General features: G+C 39.7%; 1 protein-coding gene across 23 annotated transcripts in view; it reads left to right on the top strand.

Moving 5' to 3' along the window:
* The window catches only part of SPECC1 (sperm antigen with calponin homology and coiled-coil domains 1), a 476,325-nt gene that overhangs the window by 346,178 nt on the left and 108,995 nt on the right, over positions 1 to 21,152 (top strand). For 22 of the 23 annotated variants that reach the window (XR_010318470.1, XM_064271864.1, XM_023539622.2 and 19 more), the window contains one exon: positions 7,805 to 7,886. Coding sequence is in view for 21 of the 23 variants with exons in the window: in XM_064271864.1 (XP_064127934.1) it covers positions 7,805 to 7,886 (82 nt within the window). In the remaining 2 variants the exon portion in view is untranslated. Of the gene's footprint in view, positions 1 to 7,804; positions 7,887 to 13,906; positions 14,008 to 21,152 lie in introns of those variants that run through there. The other variant, XR_010318469.1, reaches the window with a different exon arrangement.

The following is a 21,152-nucleotide window of genomic DNA, read 5'->3' as shown; positions in this document are numbered from 1 at the left end:
CCTATAAAACAAAAAATAATACACCTGCAGAACGGGCTTTTTAGTTCACACAAGTATAAAAGACCAAATGGGTAGCTCCTGTCTGAAAGCAGGATGAGAAGGCAGGAGGGGACAGGAACTGGTCAAATGGACGCAGGGAACCTAGGGTAGAAAGTGGGTATGTGTTGTCACGTTATGGAGATTGCAACCAATGTCACAAAACAGTGTATGTATGACTTTTTGGATGAAAAATTAACTTGAGTTGTAAACTTTCACCTAAAGCACAAAAAAAAAAAAAAAGTAGACTTGATGTGTTGAACACTAATGACTGAAGACCAGGCAAGTTGTGGAATGACATCAAGTACTTCATACATGAAGAAAGCAAGAGATCATTAAAAAGACTGGAAAGAAAGACAACATCAAAATGAATGTCAAAAGAGACTCAGAAACTTGCTCTTGAATGTTGAGTAGCTAAAGCAAACAGAAGACATGATGAAGTAAAAGAGCTGAATAAAAGATTTCAAAGGCCAGCTCAAGAAGACAAAGTAAAGTATTATGAAGACGTGTGCAAAGACCTGGAGTTAGAAAACAAAAAGAGAAGAACACACTCAGCATTTCCCAAGCTGAAAGAACTGAAGAAAAAATTCAAGCCTCGAGTTGCAATAGTGAAGGATTCTATGGGGAAAATATTAAATGATGCAGGAAGCCTCAAAAGAAGATGGAAAGAATACACAGAGTCACCGTACCAAAAAGAACTGGTCGACATTCAGCCATTTCAGGAGGTAGCATATGATCAGGAACCAAGGTACTGAAGGAAGAGGTCCAAGCTGCACTGAAGGCATTAGTGAAAAACAAGGCTCCAGGAATTTATGGAATACCAATAGAGATGTTTCAACAAATGGATGCAGTGCTGGCAGTGCTCACTTGTCTATGCCAAGAAATTTTGAAAGATAGCTACCTGGACAACCAACTGAAAGAGATCTGTATTTATGCCTGTTCCCAAGAAAGGCGATCCAACTGAATGTAGAAATTATTGAACAATATCACTAATATCACACACAAGTAGAATTTTGCTGAAGATCATTCAAAAGCAGCTGCAGCTGTACATCGACAGGGAACTCTCAGAAACTCAAGCTGGATTCAGAAGAGGACTTGGAATGAGGGATATCATTGCTGATGTCAGGTGGCTGAAAGCAGAGAATACCAGGAAGGTGTTCGTTTGTGTTTTATTGACTATGCAAAGGCATTCGACTGTGTGGATCATAACAAATTTTGCATAACATTGCAAAGAATGTGAATTCCAGAACATTTAGTTGTGCTCACGAGGAACCTGTACATAGATCAAGAGGCAGTCATTCGAGCGGAACAAGAGGATACTACATGGTTTAAAGTCAGGAAAGGTGTGCGTCAGGGTTGTATCCTTTCACCATATTTATTCAATCTGTATGCTGAGTAAATAATCCGAGAAGCTGGTCTATATGAAGAAGAACGGGGCATCAGGATTGGAGGAAGATTCATTAACAACCCTGTGTTATGCAGATGACACAACCTTGCTTGCTGAAAGCTTAGAGGACCTGAAGCACTTACTGATGAAGATCAAAGACCACAACTTTCAGTATGAATTACACCTCCACATGAAGAAAACAAAAATGCTCATGTCCAGACCAGGAAGCAACATCATGATAAATGGAGTAAAGATTGAAGTTGTCAAGGATTTCATTTTACTTGGATCCACAATCAACACCCATAGAAACAGCAGTCAAGAAATCAAAAGATACATCTCATTGGGCAAACTTGCTGCGAAAGACCTCTTTAAAGTGTTAAAAAAGTACAGATGTCACTTTAAGGACTAAAGTATACCTGACCCAAACCATGATGTTTTCAGTTGTCTCATGTGCATGCGAAAGCTGAACAATGAATAAGGAAGACCAAAAAAGAATTGATGCCTTTGATTTTGCTATTGGCAAAGAATATTGAATATACCATGGACTGCCATCATCTGCATAATGCAGGTTGTTAATGAGTCTTCCTCCAATCTTGATGCCCCGTTCTTCTTCATATAGTCCAGCTTCTCGTATTATTTGTTCAGCATACAGATTAAATAGGTATGGTGAAAGAATACAACCCTGACGCACACCTTTCCTGACTTTAAACCAATCAGTATCCCCTTGTTCTGTCTGAACAACTGCCTCTTGATCTATGTAAATGTTCCTCATGAGCACAATTAAGTGTTCTGGAATTCCCATTCTTCGCAGTGTTATCCATAGTTTGTTATGATCCACACAGTCAAATACATTGCTTGCTGAAAGTGAAGAGTACTTGAAGCACTTACTAATGAAGATCAAAGACCACAGCCTTCAGTATGCATTACACCTCAATATAAAGAAAACAAAAATCCTCACAACTGGACCAGTGAGCAACACCGTGATAAATGGAGAAAAGATTGAAGTTGTCAAGGATTTCATTTTACTTGGATCCACAATCAACAGCCATGGAAGCAGCAGTCAAGAAATCAAATGATGCATTGCATTTGGCAAATCTGCTGCAAAGGACCTCTTCAAAGTGTTGAAGAGCAAAGATGTCACCCTGAAGACTAAGGTGCGCCTGACCCAAGCCATGGTATTTTCAATCACATCATATGCATGTGAAAGCTGGATAATGAATAAGGAAGACCGAAGAAGAGTTGACGCCTTTGAATTGTGGTGTTGGCGAAGAATGTTGAATATACCATGGACTGCCAAAAGAACAAACAAATCTGTCTTAGAAGAAGTACAACCAGAATGCTCCTTAGAAGCAAGGATGGCGAGACTGCGTCTCACATACTTTGGACGTGTAGTCAGGAGGGATCAGTCCCTGGAGAAGGACATCATGCTTGGCAGAGTACAGGGTCAGTGGAAAAGAGGAAGACCCTCAATGAGGTGGATTGACACAGTGGCTGCAATGATGAGCTCAAGCATAACAAGGATTGTAAGGATGGCGCAGGACCGGGCAGTGTTTCGTTGTGTTGTGCATAGGGTCACTGTGAGTCGGAACCGACTCGACAGCACCTAACAACTACAACAACATGGACTGCCATAAGAACAAATAAATCTGTCTTGGAATAAATAGAGCCAGAATACTCCTTAGAAGCGAAGATGGCAAGACTATGTCTCACATACTTTAGATATGTTATCAGGAGGGATCAGTCCCTGGAGAAGGACATCATGCTTGGTAGAGAGTCCTCGAAAAAGAGGAAGACCCTCAATGAGATGAATTGACACAGTGGCTTTCGACAATGGGCTCGAGCATGTCAACAATTATGAGGATGGCACAGGACTGGGCAGTGTTTTGTTCTGTTGTACATAGGGTCACTAGGAGTCAAAACTGACTTGACAGCACCTAACAACAACACTAAGAAGCCCAGGTGATGCAGTGGTTAAAGCATTCCGCTGGTAACCAGAAGGTCAGCTGTTTGAGCCCACCAGCTGCTTTGTAGGGGAGAGATGTGGCAGCCTGCTTCAGTTAAGATTTACATCCTTAGAAACCCTGTGGGGCAGTTCTACTCTGTCCTGTAGGGTTGCTATCTTAGTTTTCTGGTGCTGCTATAGTAACAGCGTATGGATGGCTTTGACAAAGAGAAATTTATTCTCTCACTGTCTAGGAGGCAAGAAGTCTGAATTCAGGGTGCCAGCTCCAGGGGAAGGTTTCTCTCTCTGTTGACTCTGGGGGAAGGTCGTTGTCATCAATCTTCCCCTCTTGAGGAGCTTCTCAGCACAGGGATCCTGGGTCCAAAGGACACACTATTCTCCTGCCTCTTGTTTCTAGGTGATTTGAGGTCCCCCTATCCCTCTGCAGAAACCCTGGTGGTGTAGTGGTTAAGAGCTGTGGCTGTTAAACACAAGGTTGGCAGTTGAAATCTACCAGGGGCTCTTTGGAAACCATATTGGGCAGTTCTACTCTGTCCTATAGGGTCGCTGTGATTTGGAATCAACTCGATGGCAACGGGTTTGGTTTGGTTTTGTCTCTCTGCTAGCTTTTCTCTTTTATATCTCAAAAGAGATTGACTTAAGACATAGCCCAGCCTTGTAGATTGAGTCCTGCCTCATTAACATAATCCTGCCTCAATATATCATAGGGGCAAGATTTACAACAAAGGAAAATCACATCCATTTGAACCCACCAGCCACTCTGGCAGTCAGCTTCTGTAAAGATTTACAGGCTTGGAAACCCTCTAGGGTAGTTCTACTCTGTCCTGTAGGGTTGCTGTGAGTCAGAACTGACTCAATGGCAACAAGTTTAGGTTTACACAAAAATTGTGCGGAAAGTATAGAGAGTTCCCATATACTTGCCTACACCCTGCACATTTTCTTCTATATCTAACATTCCTCTGTTACAATTGAACTAATATGGATTTATTATTATTAACTAATGTTGATAATTTACATTAGCATTCACAATTTGTGTGATACAGTCCTATGGGTTATGACAAATGCATATCATGTGTCCATCATTATAGTATCATACAGAATGGTTTTCCTGCCCTAAAAATGCCCTGACATTCATTGTTTTTAAATGCTATGTAGTATGTAGTGGTTTATTTAATAATTCCTCTATTCATGGATGTTTAGATTGTTTTGGATTTAACTTATTCTACAAACAGTACAATGAAGCTTTCTGTACAGAATTTTGTTCTCTTAAGGGGTGATTTCTGTAGAAGAGTATATCAGCATACGTGATACGCAGATATCTGAAATCCGTCTAGATAGTTAAGCAGGAAGGAAGGCTTTGGTACTGGGAAGCTGGAGGAGAAGACTCTGTTCTAGACTGAGATTCCAGGAAAGCTTCCCAGAACATCTCAAAGTTGGCCAATTAAAGGAGCTGCTACTTCTGCCAGGATCAAGAAGTCATTCTCTAAGTGCTTTCCTAGGACCACACTGACTCAGACACTGTCAATGCCAGCAGTACTGATGCTCCGTGCCCTGCCTCATGACAAAGGTAGGGACCAGACAACAGAAAGAACCTCTGTTCACCTGTCACAGAAAAGCAAATGCCTTCAGGGCCAGGCTTGCAAGCAAAAACCGCAGAAGGGAAGACTTAACCTCCCTTGCATCTTTGAGATCTTCTGAGAATGGGACTGTTTGACAAAAGCTTGGTCACTTGCTAAAACAAGGTTTAATGGCAATCTGGAAAACATATCCTTTAGCTTTCTGGTCTCTTGTAATTCAGAAGTCACGATACAATGAGACTAGAATGGAGTTCGGTGAGCTAGTCCTAAGATCTCCCACAGATGCCTGGATGGTCTGTACTTTAGAATGTTTCTTGTGCACTTGAGAAGAATGTGATTCTGCTGTTCTTGGTACCCAGAAAAAAACCCAATGCCGTCGAGTTGATTTTGACTCATAGCAACCCTATAGGACAGAGAAGAACTGCCCCATAGAGTTTCCAAGGAGCGCCTGGCAGATTTGAACTGCCAACCCTTTGGTTAGCAGCTGTAGCACTTAACCACTATGCCACCAGGGCTATTTTGGGTAGTGTTCTATATCGTTTTTTTAAACAAATAACGTGCACCTTCTGTGTTTGTTTGCCAGCTGCACCTTCCCCCCGCCCCCAAGGTATTTTCATAAGCACCACTGTGCCAATTTTTTTTTCACATGCTGCTGTAAAAAAAAATTAGCACAGCACACTTACAAAAATACCTCATGGGGGGTTGTGACTGGTAAACACGGAAGAAGTACGTTATTTTCATAAAAGTACAGTCTGTGTCAAATAAGCCTAATTGTTTTATAGTGTTTTTCATGTCCTCCATTTCCTTATTGATCTTGTGTCTGGTTGTTCTATTCGTTATTGAAAGTGGGGTATTGAAGTCTCCACGTATTATTGTGGAATTGTCTCTTTCTCCCTTCAGTTCTGTTAAGTTTTGCTTCATATATTTTGGAACTCTGTTTAGTGCATGTATGTATAAAATTGTTATATCTTCTTGCTGGATAGAACCCATTATCAATATAATGCCCTCCTCTGTCTCACGTAACTTTTTTTTTACTTGTGGTAAAAATATGCATAATAAAACTTTTGCCAATTCAACAATTTTTACACATACAATTCAGTGACATTGATTACTATCATCGCGTTGTGCAACTGTCACTATTTTCCATTTCTGAATTTTTTCATGTAGCCTTTTTAATTTGAAATCTGTTTTGTCTGATAGTAATGTATCCACCCCAGCTCTCTTTTGGTTACCATTTGTGTGGACTATCTTTTTCCATCCATTTACTTTGTACCTCTTTGTGTCTTTGTATCTAAAGTCAGACTCTTGTAGACATCATAGAGAAGGATCATGTTTTTTTATCCAATTTGTCAGCTTCTGCCTTTAATAGGAAACTTTAATCCATTTACGCTAAAGTAACTACAGACAAGGGAGGGTTTACTTCTGCTGTTTAGCTGTTTGTTTTCTGTATGTCTTATGTGGTTCTTGTTCCTCCTTTTCTCCATTGCTGCCTTTTTAAGAATTTATTTAGTTGAATTTTTGTAGTGTATTGTTTTGATTCATATCTTTCTTTTTCAGTATATCTTTCAGTTATTTTCTTAGTGGTTACTATAAGGATTACTATTAACATCTTAAGCTTATAACAACCTAGTTTGAATAAAGCTAACTTTGTTACAATGGTAAACATACATTCTGCCCTGGTACATCCCCCTCCATCTCCCTTTCTACCTCTGTTGTCACAAATTGCATTGTATGCCCATTAACATAGATCTGTAATTATTGTTTTATATGTTTGACTTTTAAATCGTATATGATAAAAGAAAAGTTATAAACGAAAAGTACCGGTCTTTATATTTACCTATGTGGCTACCTTTACAGTGTTCTTTATTTCTTATGTTTGTGTTACTATCTAGTGTCTTTTCATTTCAGCCTAAAGGACTCTCTTTAGCATTTCTTGCAGAGAAGATCTATTGGTAATGAACTCTCTCATCTTCTATTTATCTGGGAATGTGTTAATTTCTCCTTCATTCTTGAAAGATAGTTTTTCTGGATATAGAATTCTTGGTTGACAGGATTTTGTTTTGTTTCGTTTTGCCATTTAACCCTTTAAATGCCATCCCACTGCCTTTTAGTTTCCATCATTTCTTATGAGAAATCAGCTGTTAATCTTATTGAGCCTCCCTTATACGTGATGATTTGCTTTTCTCTCATGCTATTTTCAAGATTCTTTTTGTCTTTAGTTTTTGACAATTTGGCTATAATATGTCTCAGTGTGGACCTATATGAGTTTATCTTGCTTGGAGTTCAGTGAGCTTCTTGGACGTGCATATTCATGTCTTCAGATTTGGGAAGTTGCCAGTCGCTATTTCTTTAAATATCTTTTCTGTCCTTTCTCTTTCTTTTTTCCACCTGAGACTTCTGTGATACATATGTTAGTATACTTGAAGGTGTCCCACAGGTCTCTCAGGCTTCGTTCATATTTCTTAATTCTTTTTTCTTTCTGCTCAGATTTGATAATCGAAAAAAAATTGTGTTTGTAAAAAACAACATTTTTACACATATCCTTAAAAATACATAGCGTATTTCATGAAGGATACGCACGAAGCCGATTAACAGTGACGACTCCTGGGAAGAGAAGAGCCGGGTGATGGACGTAGAAGACTCTTCATTATGTGCTTTCTGTGTTCTTTTTGAGGATGTGCCAATTGCATTTATTACCTGTTAAATAAATGCATTGTTTTTAAAACCCCCTGGGGTGGTTCTAACATGCTTGAGAACTGTTCTACACACATACACACAGCAGTGTTTGTGCTCTTCTTGATATACAAGGTCACCTATTCTTGTTCCCTTTGGTTTTTACAGAGGCATTCGACCTGCAGCCACGTGCCGCCGGCCAGCAAGGGGGCCGCTCAGGGTCTGGGTCTGCCAGACCTTCCCATCTCAGGTAAGTTACCTTAACGATGAAGTATTTCTGACTTACTTTCTTGATGAGCTGACTTTTTTCCTTTTTTTTTTTTTTTTTGCATGAAACTGAGCTTAGAAAAATAATTTGTTTCATTTATTCTAAGCCATTTCGACCTATAAAAGTCATGTTGTAGACAGTATATCCTAGCAGTACAGCTGACGGAAGGAAGTGTTTTCTGCCAGTTGTGCTTCTCAGTATGCATGTATCAGGGAGAAACGCCAAACTTTGTTCTTCTTCTTTTTTTTTTTTTTTAAGTGAATCTCAAGAGAATTATCTTCTAATCTCTAAAAAATATCTATTTTAAGAAAAAATATTATATGATCCTGAATGTTTAGTGCTTCCACAGTTCCTAGAATATGGCTGTTTTGAGGCCTTTGCCTTTGAATGTGACCTCCTTTCTGTTGTTTTACCAGATTATCTTATTCAAACCCTGATAATGAAGAGGTAGTGGTGATCAGCAGTCCTCACCGTTTCATGTTTCCATTTGTGCTGGCCATCCACGCTGGTGGCAAATGTGAAGTAGCAGTTGAGGTTGGGGACACCGGAGTGAGACTGCTTGGTCTTGAGTCTTGGGACTGCTACTTACGAGCCATCTGACTGTGGCCCAGTTATTCCCCTTCTCTGTGCTTTGGTTTCCTCGTGTTTAAAATAGATATTAATGCTCTCTATCTCATAGGACCATTGCAAGGACTGACTGAGTGAACATACATAAAGCATATAGAACACTGCCTGGTGTGCAGTAAGCTGTAGAAATCTTTGCTGTTATCATCATCTTACCTACTGGTCTCTGCTCTACTAGGTCACACACCCAGGACACTTTCAGTCTAGTAAAGTGTTCAGGTTAAAAAAAAAAAAAGCCCATTGCCATTGAGTCGATTCCAACTCATAACGACCCTAGAGGACAAAGTAGAACTGCTCCATAGGTTTCCAAAGCTGTAAATCTTTACAAGAGCAGACTGCCACATCTTTCTCCCATGAAATGACTGATGGGTTCAAACCACCAACCTTTTGTTTAGCAGCTGAGCACTTAACCACTGTGCCACCAGGGCTCCTTTATGTTCAAGTTACTTGAAATATATGTCTTAGAAATTTATTTATAAGTATGCTATTAATGAGGAAACAAAAAATAAAAAGAACACTAAAAAAAATGCTATTAATGAGGAAACAAAAAATAAAAAGAACCCTAAATACAATTATTTACTGGTGCATTTGGGAAGGATGGAGTCCCTGGGTGGTGCAAACAGTTAACATGCTTGGCTGCTAACCAAAAGGTTAGTGATTTGAGTTCACTCAAAGGTGCCTTGGAAGAAAGGCCTGGCAATCTACTTCCAAAAAATCAGCCATTGCAAATCCTATAGAGGCTTTACCAAAAGAGTAAAAAGAGAACCTACAGACGGGGAAAAGGGTTTTGGCTATGACATATCCAACGAAGGGCTTAATCTCTAAAATTTAAAGAAAACTTTAACACCTCAACTGTAAAAAGACAAACAACCCAATTAAAAAATGGGCAAAGAACATGAACTGATACTTCATCAAAGAAAACACTCTGGAAGCTAAAAAAAAAAAAAAAAAAAAAAACACATGAAGAGATGCTCGCTATCATTAGCCATTAGAGAGAGACAAATCAAAACTACAGTGAAATACCACCTCACACCAACAATAATGGCACTGGTCAAAAAAAACAGAAAACAGGAAATGCTGGTGAGGTTGTGGGGAGATTGGAACTCTCACACACTGCTGGTGGGAATGTACAATGGCACAACCACTGTGGAAAATGGTGTGGCGCTTCCTTAAAAAGCTAGAAGTAGAAATACCGTATGATCCAGCAAACCCACTCCTAGGTATTTATCCTAGAGAAAAAAGAGCTGTGACAAGAATAGACATACACACACTATGTTCATTGCAGCATTATTCATAATAGCAAAAAGATGGAAACAGGCCTAAGTGCCCATCAACATATGAATGGATTAACAAACTGTGGTACATACACACAATGGAATACTACACAACAATAAAGAACAATGATGAATCCATGAAACATCTCACAACATGGATGAACCTGGAGGACATTGTGCTGAATGAACTAAGTCAATCACAAAAGGACAAATATTGTAGTGACCGCTATTATAAATAGTCAAGAAAAGGTTTACACACAGAAAGAAACATTTTTTGATGGTTACCAGGGATGCTAGGGGAGGGAGGGAAAATCACTAGAGAGTAGGCACGTTAACTTTGGTGAAGAGAAAGGCAGTACACAATAAGGGGGAAGTCAGCAGAACACGGCCAGGGCAAGAGTAGACTCTGAGAGGCACGCAAGAATAAAAGGCAGCAATGGTAAATACTGTAACATAATTTATGAGTAGATACACAGATACATATGTATGCTGAATAGGCGTGGAAGCGTGTATGGGAGTATGCCCATGTGCATATATAGATTTGGCTGTGACTATTTCTACATACATATTTGAATGTGCCGCATGTATATTTATATATACAGTAGAGCCCACAGGGTCACAGTCATGGAAACATCCTAGACATAACCAGACTCCTCGTGGGACTGAATTACTGGGCTTGAAAGCTGAGAAGCGTGGTCTTGGGGGACATCTAGATTAACTGACATAAAATAGTTTATAAAGGCAATGTTCTACATCCGACTTTGGTGAGTAGCATTTGGGGGTCTTAAAAGCTCACGACTATTGGTCTGTTTCTGTCTGGAGCAAAGAATAGTGAAGAAAACCAAAGATTCAAGGAAAAAATTAGTCCAAAGGACTAATGGACCACAAGAACCACAGCCTGTACTAGCCTGAGACCAGAAAAACCAGATGGTACCTGGCTACCACTACCAACTGCTCTGACCAGAATCGCAATAGAAAGTCTCAGAGTGAGAAAAAAATGTGAAACAAAATTCAAATTCATAAAAAAGACCAGATACTGGTCTGAGAGAAACTGGAGGAACCCTCAGGACAATAGCCCTTAGATAGTCTTCTAATTTGGAACTAAAGCCATTTCCGGAGATCAGCTTTCAGCCAAATTATAAACAGGCCTATAAACTAAACAATAACACCTGTGAGGAAAGTGCTTCTTAGAACAATCATCTGTATGAGACCGAAAGGGCAACATGTGCCCAAAAGCAAAGATGAGAAGACAGGCAGAAGCAGAAAAACTGGACAGATGGAAATGAGGAACTCAGGGTGGTAATGGGGAGAGTACTGACATATTTCAGGGACTGCAACCAATGTCACAGAGCAATTTGTATATAAACTATTGAATGGAAACTAATTTGCTCTGTAAACCTTCACCTAAAGCAAAAGGGAGGCAGAGAGGGTAGAAAGAAAGGAGAAAGGAAGGAAGGGGAGGGAGGAAGGAAGGAAGTCCTATGGAGGACAGTTCTGCTCTGACACCATGGGGGCACCAAGAGTTGGGGTAGGCAGATTTAACGGCCTGACTGAGACTGGAAGGACCCCGGTTGTCATGGCCCCCAGACCTTCTGTTGGCCCAGGACAGGAACCATTCCCAAAGCCAACTCTTCAGACAGGGATTGGACTGGACAATGGGTTGGAGAGGGATGCTGGTGAGGAGTGAGCTTCTTGGATCAGGTGGACACTTGAGACTATGTTGGCATCTCCTGCCTGGAGGGGAGATGAGAGGGTGGAGGGGGTTAGAAGCTGGCAAAATGGACAAGAGAGAGTGGAGGGAGGGAGCGGGCTGTCTCATTAGGGGGAGAGTAATTGGGAGTGTGTAGCAAGGTGTATATGGGTTTTTGTGTGAGAGACTGATTTGTAAACTTAAAGCACAATAGAAACTTAAAAAAAAAAGTTGAGGTCAGCTCATCAGCAACTGGTGTTTTAGAAAGGACAGAAAATCAGAAATCTAGAAATACTTTGTTTCTAGGTATGAAAATTTCTATAACATGGTTTGAATAAAAATAAGAAATTCAAACTATACTTCTTTTAGATCACAGGTTTATTCTTATAAAACTTTCATGTAAGCTTCACCCTTTAATTGTAAGTTCTCACCTTACTACATTTTTTTTTTCCTTCTAAACCTTATCTTTTTCATGGAATTTTTTTTTAGAATGAGATCAACAGTGGCATTGAGAATTTAAAGATTATCTCAGTCCATTCGTATTAGAGATCCGAGCTGTAAAGAGCTTAAGTGACAACCTAAAGTTTCATGGAGTTGTGATAGGCCTGGGACCAGGGTAGGGTTTTTTTCTGATCCAGTCCACTCTGCTGTGTTTCCTTTTGGTAGTAAGGCTGGCAGTTGGTCTTGTTAGCAGCTTCATAAAGAACTGCTATTTGTATAGGACTTGAAGTCAGTAATGACTTCAGAAGAAAGAAGGAAATGGTGCCCAAAGACAGTGGGTAGTCTAAGATAGGAGAATAAGGAAAGAATAAAGAAGGGATACGTGGAGATAAAGAAAAAAGAGAATTTGAGGTCAAGTGGACCATGTGGTTGGCTATTCCTGTGCAAACTGAGTATTTTTTACTAGATATGGAGTGGAGGGGAGATCCAAACAGAGCATTTAAAACCTGCCTGATTTGAGTTCTGCATACTTGTTAAAAAAAAAAAGTGTTACATAGTGTAAAATAGGGAATCAGCTGGTTGCATGCATAGTGCTGGACACCTCGGTAAGCTTTTGATCATAATATTTGTGTCCTCTTCTCTGTTCCATCAGCTTTAAAACAAGGTAAATACTGAGGTGAACAGCACAATAGCTTTTGCACTGAAGTAAATAGTTTATTGACAACCATTCCCCTTTGCCCCTGCCAAGCCCCTGTCTACCTGGATGATTGTATTAACTATAATTAAGAAAAAAAAAAAGGATTATACAGTGAAAATTGTGTGCTTTCCAAGCAAGCCTTACCAACACTGAAATCACCAGAAGCTGCAAAAACTGTTGTTTTGTTGTTTTCTTTAGTGATGTAAACAGTGTTATTCTCTACTCTTTAGAACTAATTATCCTTACTCCCAATTTTACTACCCATAATTGAGGGCTATTTGCTGTAGAAATATTGTTTTCTTCCATGACTATTTCTGGCGTAATAGGTGGAGACCTTGGGTTCTGCCTTATTGCTGACCTGTTGTTTGGCATTGAGCAAGTCACTTAATTCTCTGAGCTCAAATTTCTTCTGTAAATATAAACTACACAGTCTAAAATTCTTTCCCATTCTATACTCTTATGATCCTTTAGAAATCTCATCTGGAGGAGGATTCAGCCTCTTTCCTGACCAGTGTTTTAGTTTGTGTGTATGTGTGTGTGTGGTGAAAATGTATGTAACAAAACACAAAACATACTCCTTCTCAATGTCTACGTGTACAACTCAACAACATTGATTACACTCAGCAACATTGATTACATTCTTCAAGTTGTGCAGCCATTCTTCCTATCCCTTTCTAAATCATCCCACCACCGTTAACATAAACTCAGTGCCCTCTAAGCAAAGACTTCTCTTCTCTCCCTCCCACCTTTGGTAATCACTAATAATCTTGGGTTTCTTTATGTTTGCTTATTTCACGTAAGCGATATACAGTATTTGGCCTTTTGCGACTGACACATTTTGCTCACCATGGTGTTTTCAAGATTCATCCGTGTGGTAGCGTGTATCAGGACTTCATTTCTCTTTAGAGTTGAGTAGTATTCCATTGTACGTATATACCACATTTTGTTTGTCCATTCATCTGCTGATAAATATCTCAGTTGTTCTACCTTTTGGCTGTTATAAAAAGTACTGTAATAAACATTGATGTACAGGTTTCTGTTTGCTTTCCTGCCTTTACTTCTGAGTATATACCTAGGATTAGAATTCCTAGGTCGTGTGGTAGTTCTATGTTCAAATTTTTGAGGAACTCCAATATGTTTATTAAAGTGGGGGGACCATTTTACATTTCCACCAACAGTGGATAAGTGTTCTAGTTTCTCCACAACCCCACCAACACCTGTTTTTTGGTTTTTCATTATTGACATTCTAACAGGGTTTTTTTTTTTTTTTTAACAGGGGTGAGGTGATATCTCATTGTAGTTTTGATTTGTTTCTCCCTAATGGCATCTATGGAGCCCTGGTGCACAGTGGTTAAGAGCACAGCAACTAACCAAAAGGTCGGCAGTTCCAATCCACCAGCTGTTCCTTGGAAACCCCATGGGGCAGTTTCACTCTGTGCAGTAGGGACACTTTGAGTCAGAATTGACTCGATGGCAACAGGTTTGGTTTTTGGAGTAATGGTGTCCATGGGAACCCTGGTGGCACAGTGGTTAAAACGCTCAGCTGCTAACTGAAAGGTCAGCAGTTTGGCCCTACCAGCCACTCCTTGGGAGAAAGATGTGGCAGTCTGCTTCCGTAAAGATTACAGCATTGGGAACCCTATGGGACAGTTCTGTTGTGGCCTGTAGGGTTGCTTTAAGTCAGAATTGACTTGACAGCAATGGGCTTGGTTTTAATGGCTTCCATGAGCACTTTTAACTCAAACTAATATTATAGCAGAGAGTAGACTTAAAATAATTGTGTTTACTTATTTTTTAAAGACTCAGGCCAGGTGACTGGAATGGCTTTTTCTCTTATAGTTATCCTTTTTATAATTAATGTCACTGAATTGGGCAGATAGCAGCATAAACAGACCATTGTTCCAACCATCCCCCACAAACACAAGAAGAAATACAACAAAGAAACAATGCTCACCCTTGAGGAACTTTGAACTGGGGAGCAGAGGACAGCTTCAGGGAACTACAGACAGACAATCAACAAATCAACAACGAGTCACATACGATAGGAAAATCACTTCTTCCACCATCCCTGTCCCTCCCCTAGCCACATGGGCAACTAGTCACTGCAAACTGGGGAAGCAGCCCCAGTAACAGTGTCTGCTTCCGTAACTACCACACCCTCTTCCTGTACAAAGAGACAGGAACCCAAGCTGCTTCTCTAAAAGCAGTAAGGCAGATACCCCAAGAGATCCATTTGGAGTGTGCCAGCACCTCCCCCACCTGTACATTGTGTGCTGCAAAAGCCCCTGCGGTGGAGTCTGCTCCCGTTGTCAACACTCTGCCATTCCCTCTGTACCCCATACCTCTGGCCTCTGTACCCAACAGGACAGACCTCCTGGGGATCACTTTAGGTCTGTTTGCCACTACCCTTCCAGTTGGCACTGAGGAGTACTGACTGACCTGCTGTGAGCTATGAAGCAGGCATCTTCAGTGGAGTTTACACTGACAGTCAGCATACTATGGGGTAGGGGAAGGGATCTGATAGCAACAAGGCATACATCCCTGGAGGTTCATTTACAGCATGACAGTCCCTCTCCTACCCAGTTATGGTTGACTGCAAAGCTGCAGCATATTGATACAGAAGGTGCCCTGCAATGGAGTCTGCTCCCATAGTCAGCACTCTGCCTGCATCCCTGTGCACCCCATATCTCAAGCCCCCAAAACCAACAGCGCAGACCTCTCTGAAGATCAGTTCTGATCTGTCTGTCCCCACTTCCAGTTAGTCAGCACTGAGGACTACTGACTGAGACTGCTGTGTGCTAGGAATCAGGCATCTTGAGTGGAGGCCACACTCAGCCAACAATCTACTGGGGAGACTCTGATAGAAACAAGGCAGACCTCCCTGGGGGTCCATTTGGAGCATGACAGTTCCCCTACCAGGCAACTGTCAGCTGCTGGACTGATAAAAATTCCTACAGAAGGACACCTACAGTGGAGTCAGAAGGCAGGTCACCTCAGTGGAGACTGCTCCCTCAACCACCACATGACCACTGAGGAACTGAAACCAACAAGACAGGTCTCTTGGAGATCCTTCCAGAGAGTGCCACCCCCTCCTCTTGAAATGGAGGGAAGGGTGCCTACGCTTCCTTTGAATGCCAGATCAGATGTAAGCAGCTCCCATAGAGCAGGGAAGGAGGCCTCAGCCAAAATCAAAGGACAACACTCAACCTCAAATGGGGCTGGCTGGGTGTGGGTTTTCCAACTGAAAACATGGTTGCAGAAACAAAGAAGGAAAGGGAGTAATAGAGGGGACTTCACCTCTTGGTGGACAGATAGATTAGCACATGATATCTTGACTGAGTGGTGGTGCCCGCTGGTAGACAGATTGGCCACGGCGTGTTCTCTGGTGTGTTTGGGGAAAACTGAAAGTTGAAAACTGAAAGTGGAACTTTTAAATAGTAATTAAACCAGGGAGGGAGAAGGAGCTATCACAGAGAGGGAGAGGAAATGGTAAGCAATGACTGAAGGCTTTGCCCACCTAAGAGTTTTTGCAGAAATTAATGCAGGCAGAAACACCAAATACTGGGGAGAACTGAAAAGGTTAACACACTTGAAAATTCCAGTGCCTCAACAAAAAATCACAAGAGATTAAGAAAAAAAAGAAAGAGTTATGATGGCCCATCCAAATAACATGATGAAGATATTGAAAGCACATCTATGGAAGACCAAATAATGAAAAGAATGGAATAATATAATACAACAATGTTAAACATAATTAAAGAGTTCAGAGAAAACATAGACAAAGATTTAAAAGAAATAAGGAAAACAATGCATGAACAAAATGAGAATCTTAAAAAAGAAATAAAAAGAGGCCAAACAAATATTTTAACTGAAAGGGACAGTAACTGAAAAGAGAAACCCAATGGAAGAATTTAACAACAGATTTAATCAGTCAGGAAAGAATCAGTGAATTAGTGGATAAGATAGTTGAAATTAAAGAAGCTGAAGAACAACAACAATAAAGGCTCAAGAATGCCAAGCAAAGTTTAATGGAATTATGGGACAACATCGAGAGACCTAATATACATACTATGGGAACTGCGCGAGAAGATGAGAGTTAGAAAGGGACAGAAAGAATATTTGAAGAAATAATGACAGAAAATTTCCCCAATCTGAAAAAAAGGCATGAATCTACAAATTCAAGCCCGAAGAACTCCAAGCAGAATAAACCAAAGAGATCTACACCAAGAAATATAATAGGCTCTCAAAAAGTAAGGATAAAGAGAGAATCCTGAAACCAGTGAGAGGAAAACTAACAGTCACATACAAAGGATACTCAATAAGATTAAATGCTGATTTCTCCTCAGAAACATTGGAGGCCAGAAAGCAACAGAATGATGTATCTAAAATGCTGAAAGAAAAAAAAAAATGTCAACCAAGAATACTACACCCAGTGAAACTATCCTTGAAGAAAGGTGAAAGTAAAACACTTCCAGACAAACAGAACCTGAGAGAGTTCATATCCACCAGACCAGCCCTACAAAAAATATTAATGGGAGTTCTGTACATGGAAGGGAAAAGACACCAGAAAGTAATTCGAAGCCATACATAAATAGAAAAACCCCTGATAAAGGAAATTGCATGGACATGCATGAGGGCTAGTAATAAGATATCTGTGCTTGATAATACTAATTGTTTTGTCCTTTATGTTTTTAATGACAAATGTATAAAACAAGGATGAAATTATGTCACAGGGCACATGAAATAATAAAGATGTAATTACTTAAAACAACACAAAATGGAGAGGAAGAGGAATGGTATAGGTATAGAATTTCTTGTATGTTTTTGAAGTTAAGTTGGTAGGTACCAGTTTACCCTATAATGTTATAAATAAAGCTGTTAAATATAATATTCCTGATAACTGCTAAGAAAATATCTAAAAAGCATACACTAAAGGAAACATGAAGTGAATCAAAATGACTCACTACCATAAACCAACGAAACACAAAAGCAAGCACTACAAAAGGATAAAGACAGAGAAGGCTTAAGACACACAAAATCAAATAACAAAGTATCAGAAATAAGTCACATCTTATCGTTAATTACAATGAATGTAAATGGACTAAATGCTCCAATCAAAAGGCACGAAGTGGCAGAATGGATTAAAAAAAACATGATCCAACTATATTCTGTTTATAAAAGACAAACTTTAGACCCAAGGCCACAAATAGGTTGAATGTAAAAAGATGGAAGAAAATATTCCTTACAAATAATTAACCAAAAGAGAGCTGGGGTAACAATCTTAGTATCAGACAAAGTAGACCTTTAGACAAAATCTGTTAGAAGACATAAATATGAACATTATACAGTGATGAAAGTCAATTAATCAAGATTTAACAGTCATAAGCATGTATGCACCCAACATTGAAGCACCTAAATATATGAAGCAGACACTGATAGAACTGAAGGGCGATATAGATAGCAGTACAGTAATAGGTGAAGACTTCAATACACCACTTTCAGTATTGGGCAGAACATGTAGAAAGAAGATGAACATGAATGACACTGTACGTCAACTAGACTCAACAGAAATATGTAGAACACTTCAGCCAATGGCAAAATATACATCCTACTCCATTGCACATGGATCATTCTCCAGGATGGACCACGTGTTAGGTCATAAAGCAAGTCTTGATAAATTTTAAAAAGATTGAAATACCAACTATTTCCTCTGTCCACAGAGGAGTGAAGCTAGAAATCAGTAACAGAAAAAAAAAAAACTGTAAAATACACAAACATATGGAAATTAAACAAGACTTTAGTAAACAACCAATGGGCCAAGGAAGAAATCACAGATTTCTTAGAGTTGAATTAAAATAAAACCACAACATACCAAAACTTATGGAATGCAGAGAAAGCAGTACTCAGGGGAAAACTTACAGAAATAAATGCCTGCGTGAAAAAAGAAGAAATATCTCCCATCAACAGCTTAACTCTACAACTTGAGAAACTAAAACAGAAGAGCAAACTAAGCCTAAACTTACCAGAAGAAAGGAAATAGCAAAGAGTAGAAATAAATGAAGCCAAAAACAGAAAAACAATAGAATCAACAAAACCAGAAGTTGGTTATTTGAAAAGATCAATAAAATGGCAAACCTTAAGCGAGACTGACAAAAAGGAAAAAGATGTAAATAACCACACTAAAAAATGAAAGAGGAGACATTACAACTGACCTGATAGAAATAAAGACAATTATGACGAATATTATGAACAACGCACAGCAAAAACTGGATAGCCTGGATGAAAGGGACAAATTCTTAGAAGCACACAACCTATCCTAACCTACTCAAAAGGAAACAGAAAATCTGAACAGACCTATAACAAGTGAAGAGATTGAATCAGTGATCAAGCCCCACCCCCCCAAACAAAAGTTCTGAACCAGATGGCTTCACTGAGGAATTCTACCAAACATTTAGAGAAGAATCGATACCAATCCTGTTTAAAATATTTCAGAAAATAGAGAAGGAAAGAATATTCTCTGTGATGGCTAAGGTTGTGTGTCAGCTGGGCCGTGATTCTAAGTGGTTTGACAGTTATGTGATGTAAATGTTTGTGACCTGATGTGGTCATCCCCCATTTTGTGATCTGATGTGAACAGCTAAGCAGTTGAAAAGCGAGTTTCCTTGTAGGTGTGGCCTACATCCAACATACACAGATGTCTGGCAGAGCTCAGGCACTCTGGATCCTGCATCGGATTCATCATCCTCTGACCTCCAGTTCTTGGGATGTAAGGCAGCAGCCTGCCACCTGACCTACACATCTTGGGATTCCCCAGCTCCCACAACCTCATGAGCCAGCAGCCGTCCAGCTAACCCCCAGATCTTGAGACTCACCTGCTCCCACAACCCAGTGGGCCAACAGCCTTCCACCTGACCTGCGAATTTTGGGTTCATCAGCCTCTGCAACCACATGAGTCAGGAGAAGCCTCCAGCCTGATGCTCCCTGCTTCACAAATTTGGAATTTGCTAGCCTCCACAACTGCATGAGCCTTTTCCTTGACATAAATCTCTCCATAGATACGTATTTATATATATATCTACTTCACTGGTTTTCACTGGTTTTCCTCCTCTGGAGAACCCAGCCTGAGACACTCGCTAATTCATTCTATGGAGCAAACATAACCCTGACACTAAAAGTAGACAGAGACACCACAAGAAAAGAAAACTACAGGCCAATCAATATTCTTATAAATACAGATGCAAAAATCCTAGCAAACAGAATCCACCAACATATTAAAAGAGTCATACACCATGACCAACTGGGGTTTATATCAGGAATACAGGGATGCCTCAACACCACATCATTAGATCAAAGAAAAAGCATTTGCTAAAGTACAGCACACTTTCTTGATGAAAACCCTCAAGAAGATTTCAATAGAAGGGAAATTCCTCATATGATTCAGGGCATATGTGAGAAGTCAACAGGCAATATCATACTTAATGGAGAAAAATTGAGAACTCTTCCCTTGAAATTGAGAACAAGACAAGTGTGGCTGCTCTCACCACTTCTATTCCATATTGTGTGAGAACTCCTAACCAGAGCACTAAGGTAATTAAAAGAAATAAAAGGTATATGGATTAGAACGGGAGAAGTAAAATTATGACTGGTAGCAGATGACGCGATCCTGTACACAGAAAATCTCAGAGTTTGCAGGAAGTCTTCTAGAGCTAATAGAAGAATTTAGAAAAGTTGCAGGATACGAGGTCAACCAACAAAAATCACTTGGGTTTCTATACACCAGCAGTAAGAATTCTGAAAGGGAAACTAGGTTAATTATTCTATTTATAGTATCATATAAGAGAATAAAATACCCAGGAATAAATTTAACAAGGGGTCTGAAACACTTATACAATGAATTATAAAGCACTGCTGAAAGAGACTAAAGAAGACTTAAATAAATAAGATGTTTTGTGTTCATGGATTAGAAGACTTAATATCATTAAGATGTCAGTACTACCCAAAGGAATCTATACATTAAACACAAGCCCAATAAAAATTCCAACAGCCTACTTTACAGAAATGGAAAAACCAATCCTCAATTTTATGTGGAGTGAAAAGCAGCCCCAGATAGCTGAAGAAATGTTGAAAGAGAAGAACAAAATAGAAGAACTCATACTTCTTTATCTCAAAACGTATTTTAGAGCTACGGTAATCAAAACAGCCTGATACTGGTATAGCAATAGACAGACCAATCGAATAGAATTGAGAATCCAAAAATAAACCCATCATCTACAGTCAGCTGATTTTTTACAAAGGTGCCAAGTCCATTCGAGGGGGAAAGAAGAGTCTCTTTAATAAATGGTGTTGGGAATATTGAATTTCCACACGCAGAAAAAATGAAACAGGACTTATGTCTCACACCGTAAACAAAAACAAATTCAAAATGGATTAAAGACCTAAATATGAAAAGAAAAACCATAAAATTCTTAGAAGAAAATGCAAGGACATCTCCAAAAACCCACCTTTCAGACAAAAAATTAGAC

Source organism: Loxodonta africana, chromosome 18, assembly GCF_030014295.1.
Source record: "Loxodonta africana isolate mLoxAfr1 chromosome 18, mLoxAfr1.hap2, whole genome shotgun sequence".
In the NCBI taxonomy this organism is placed as follows: Eukaryota; Metazoa; Chordata; class Mammalia; order Proboscidea; family Elephantidae; genus Loxodonta; species Loxodonta africana.
This window is presented reverse-complemented; position numbering and strand designations above follow the sequence as displayed.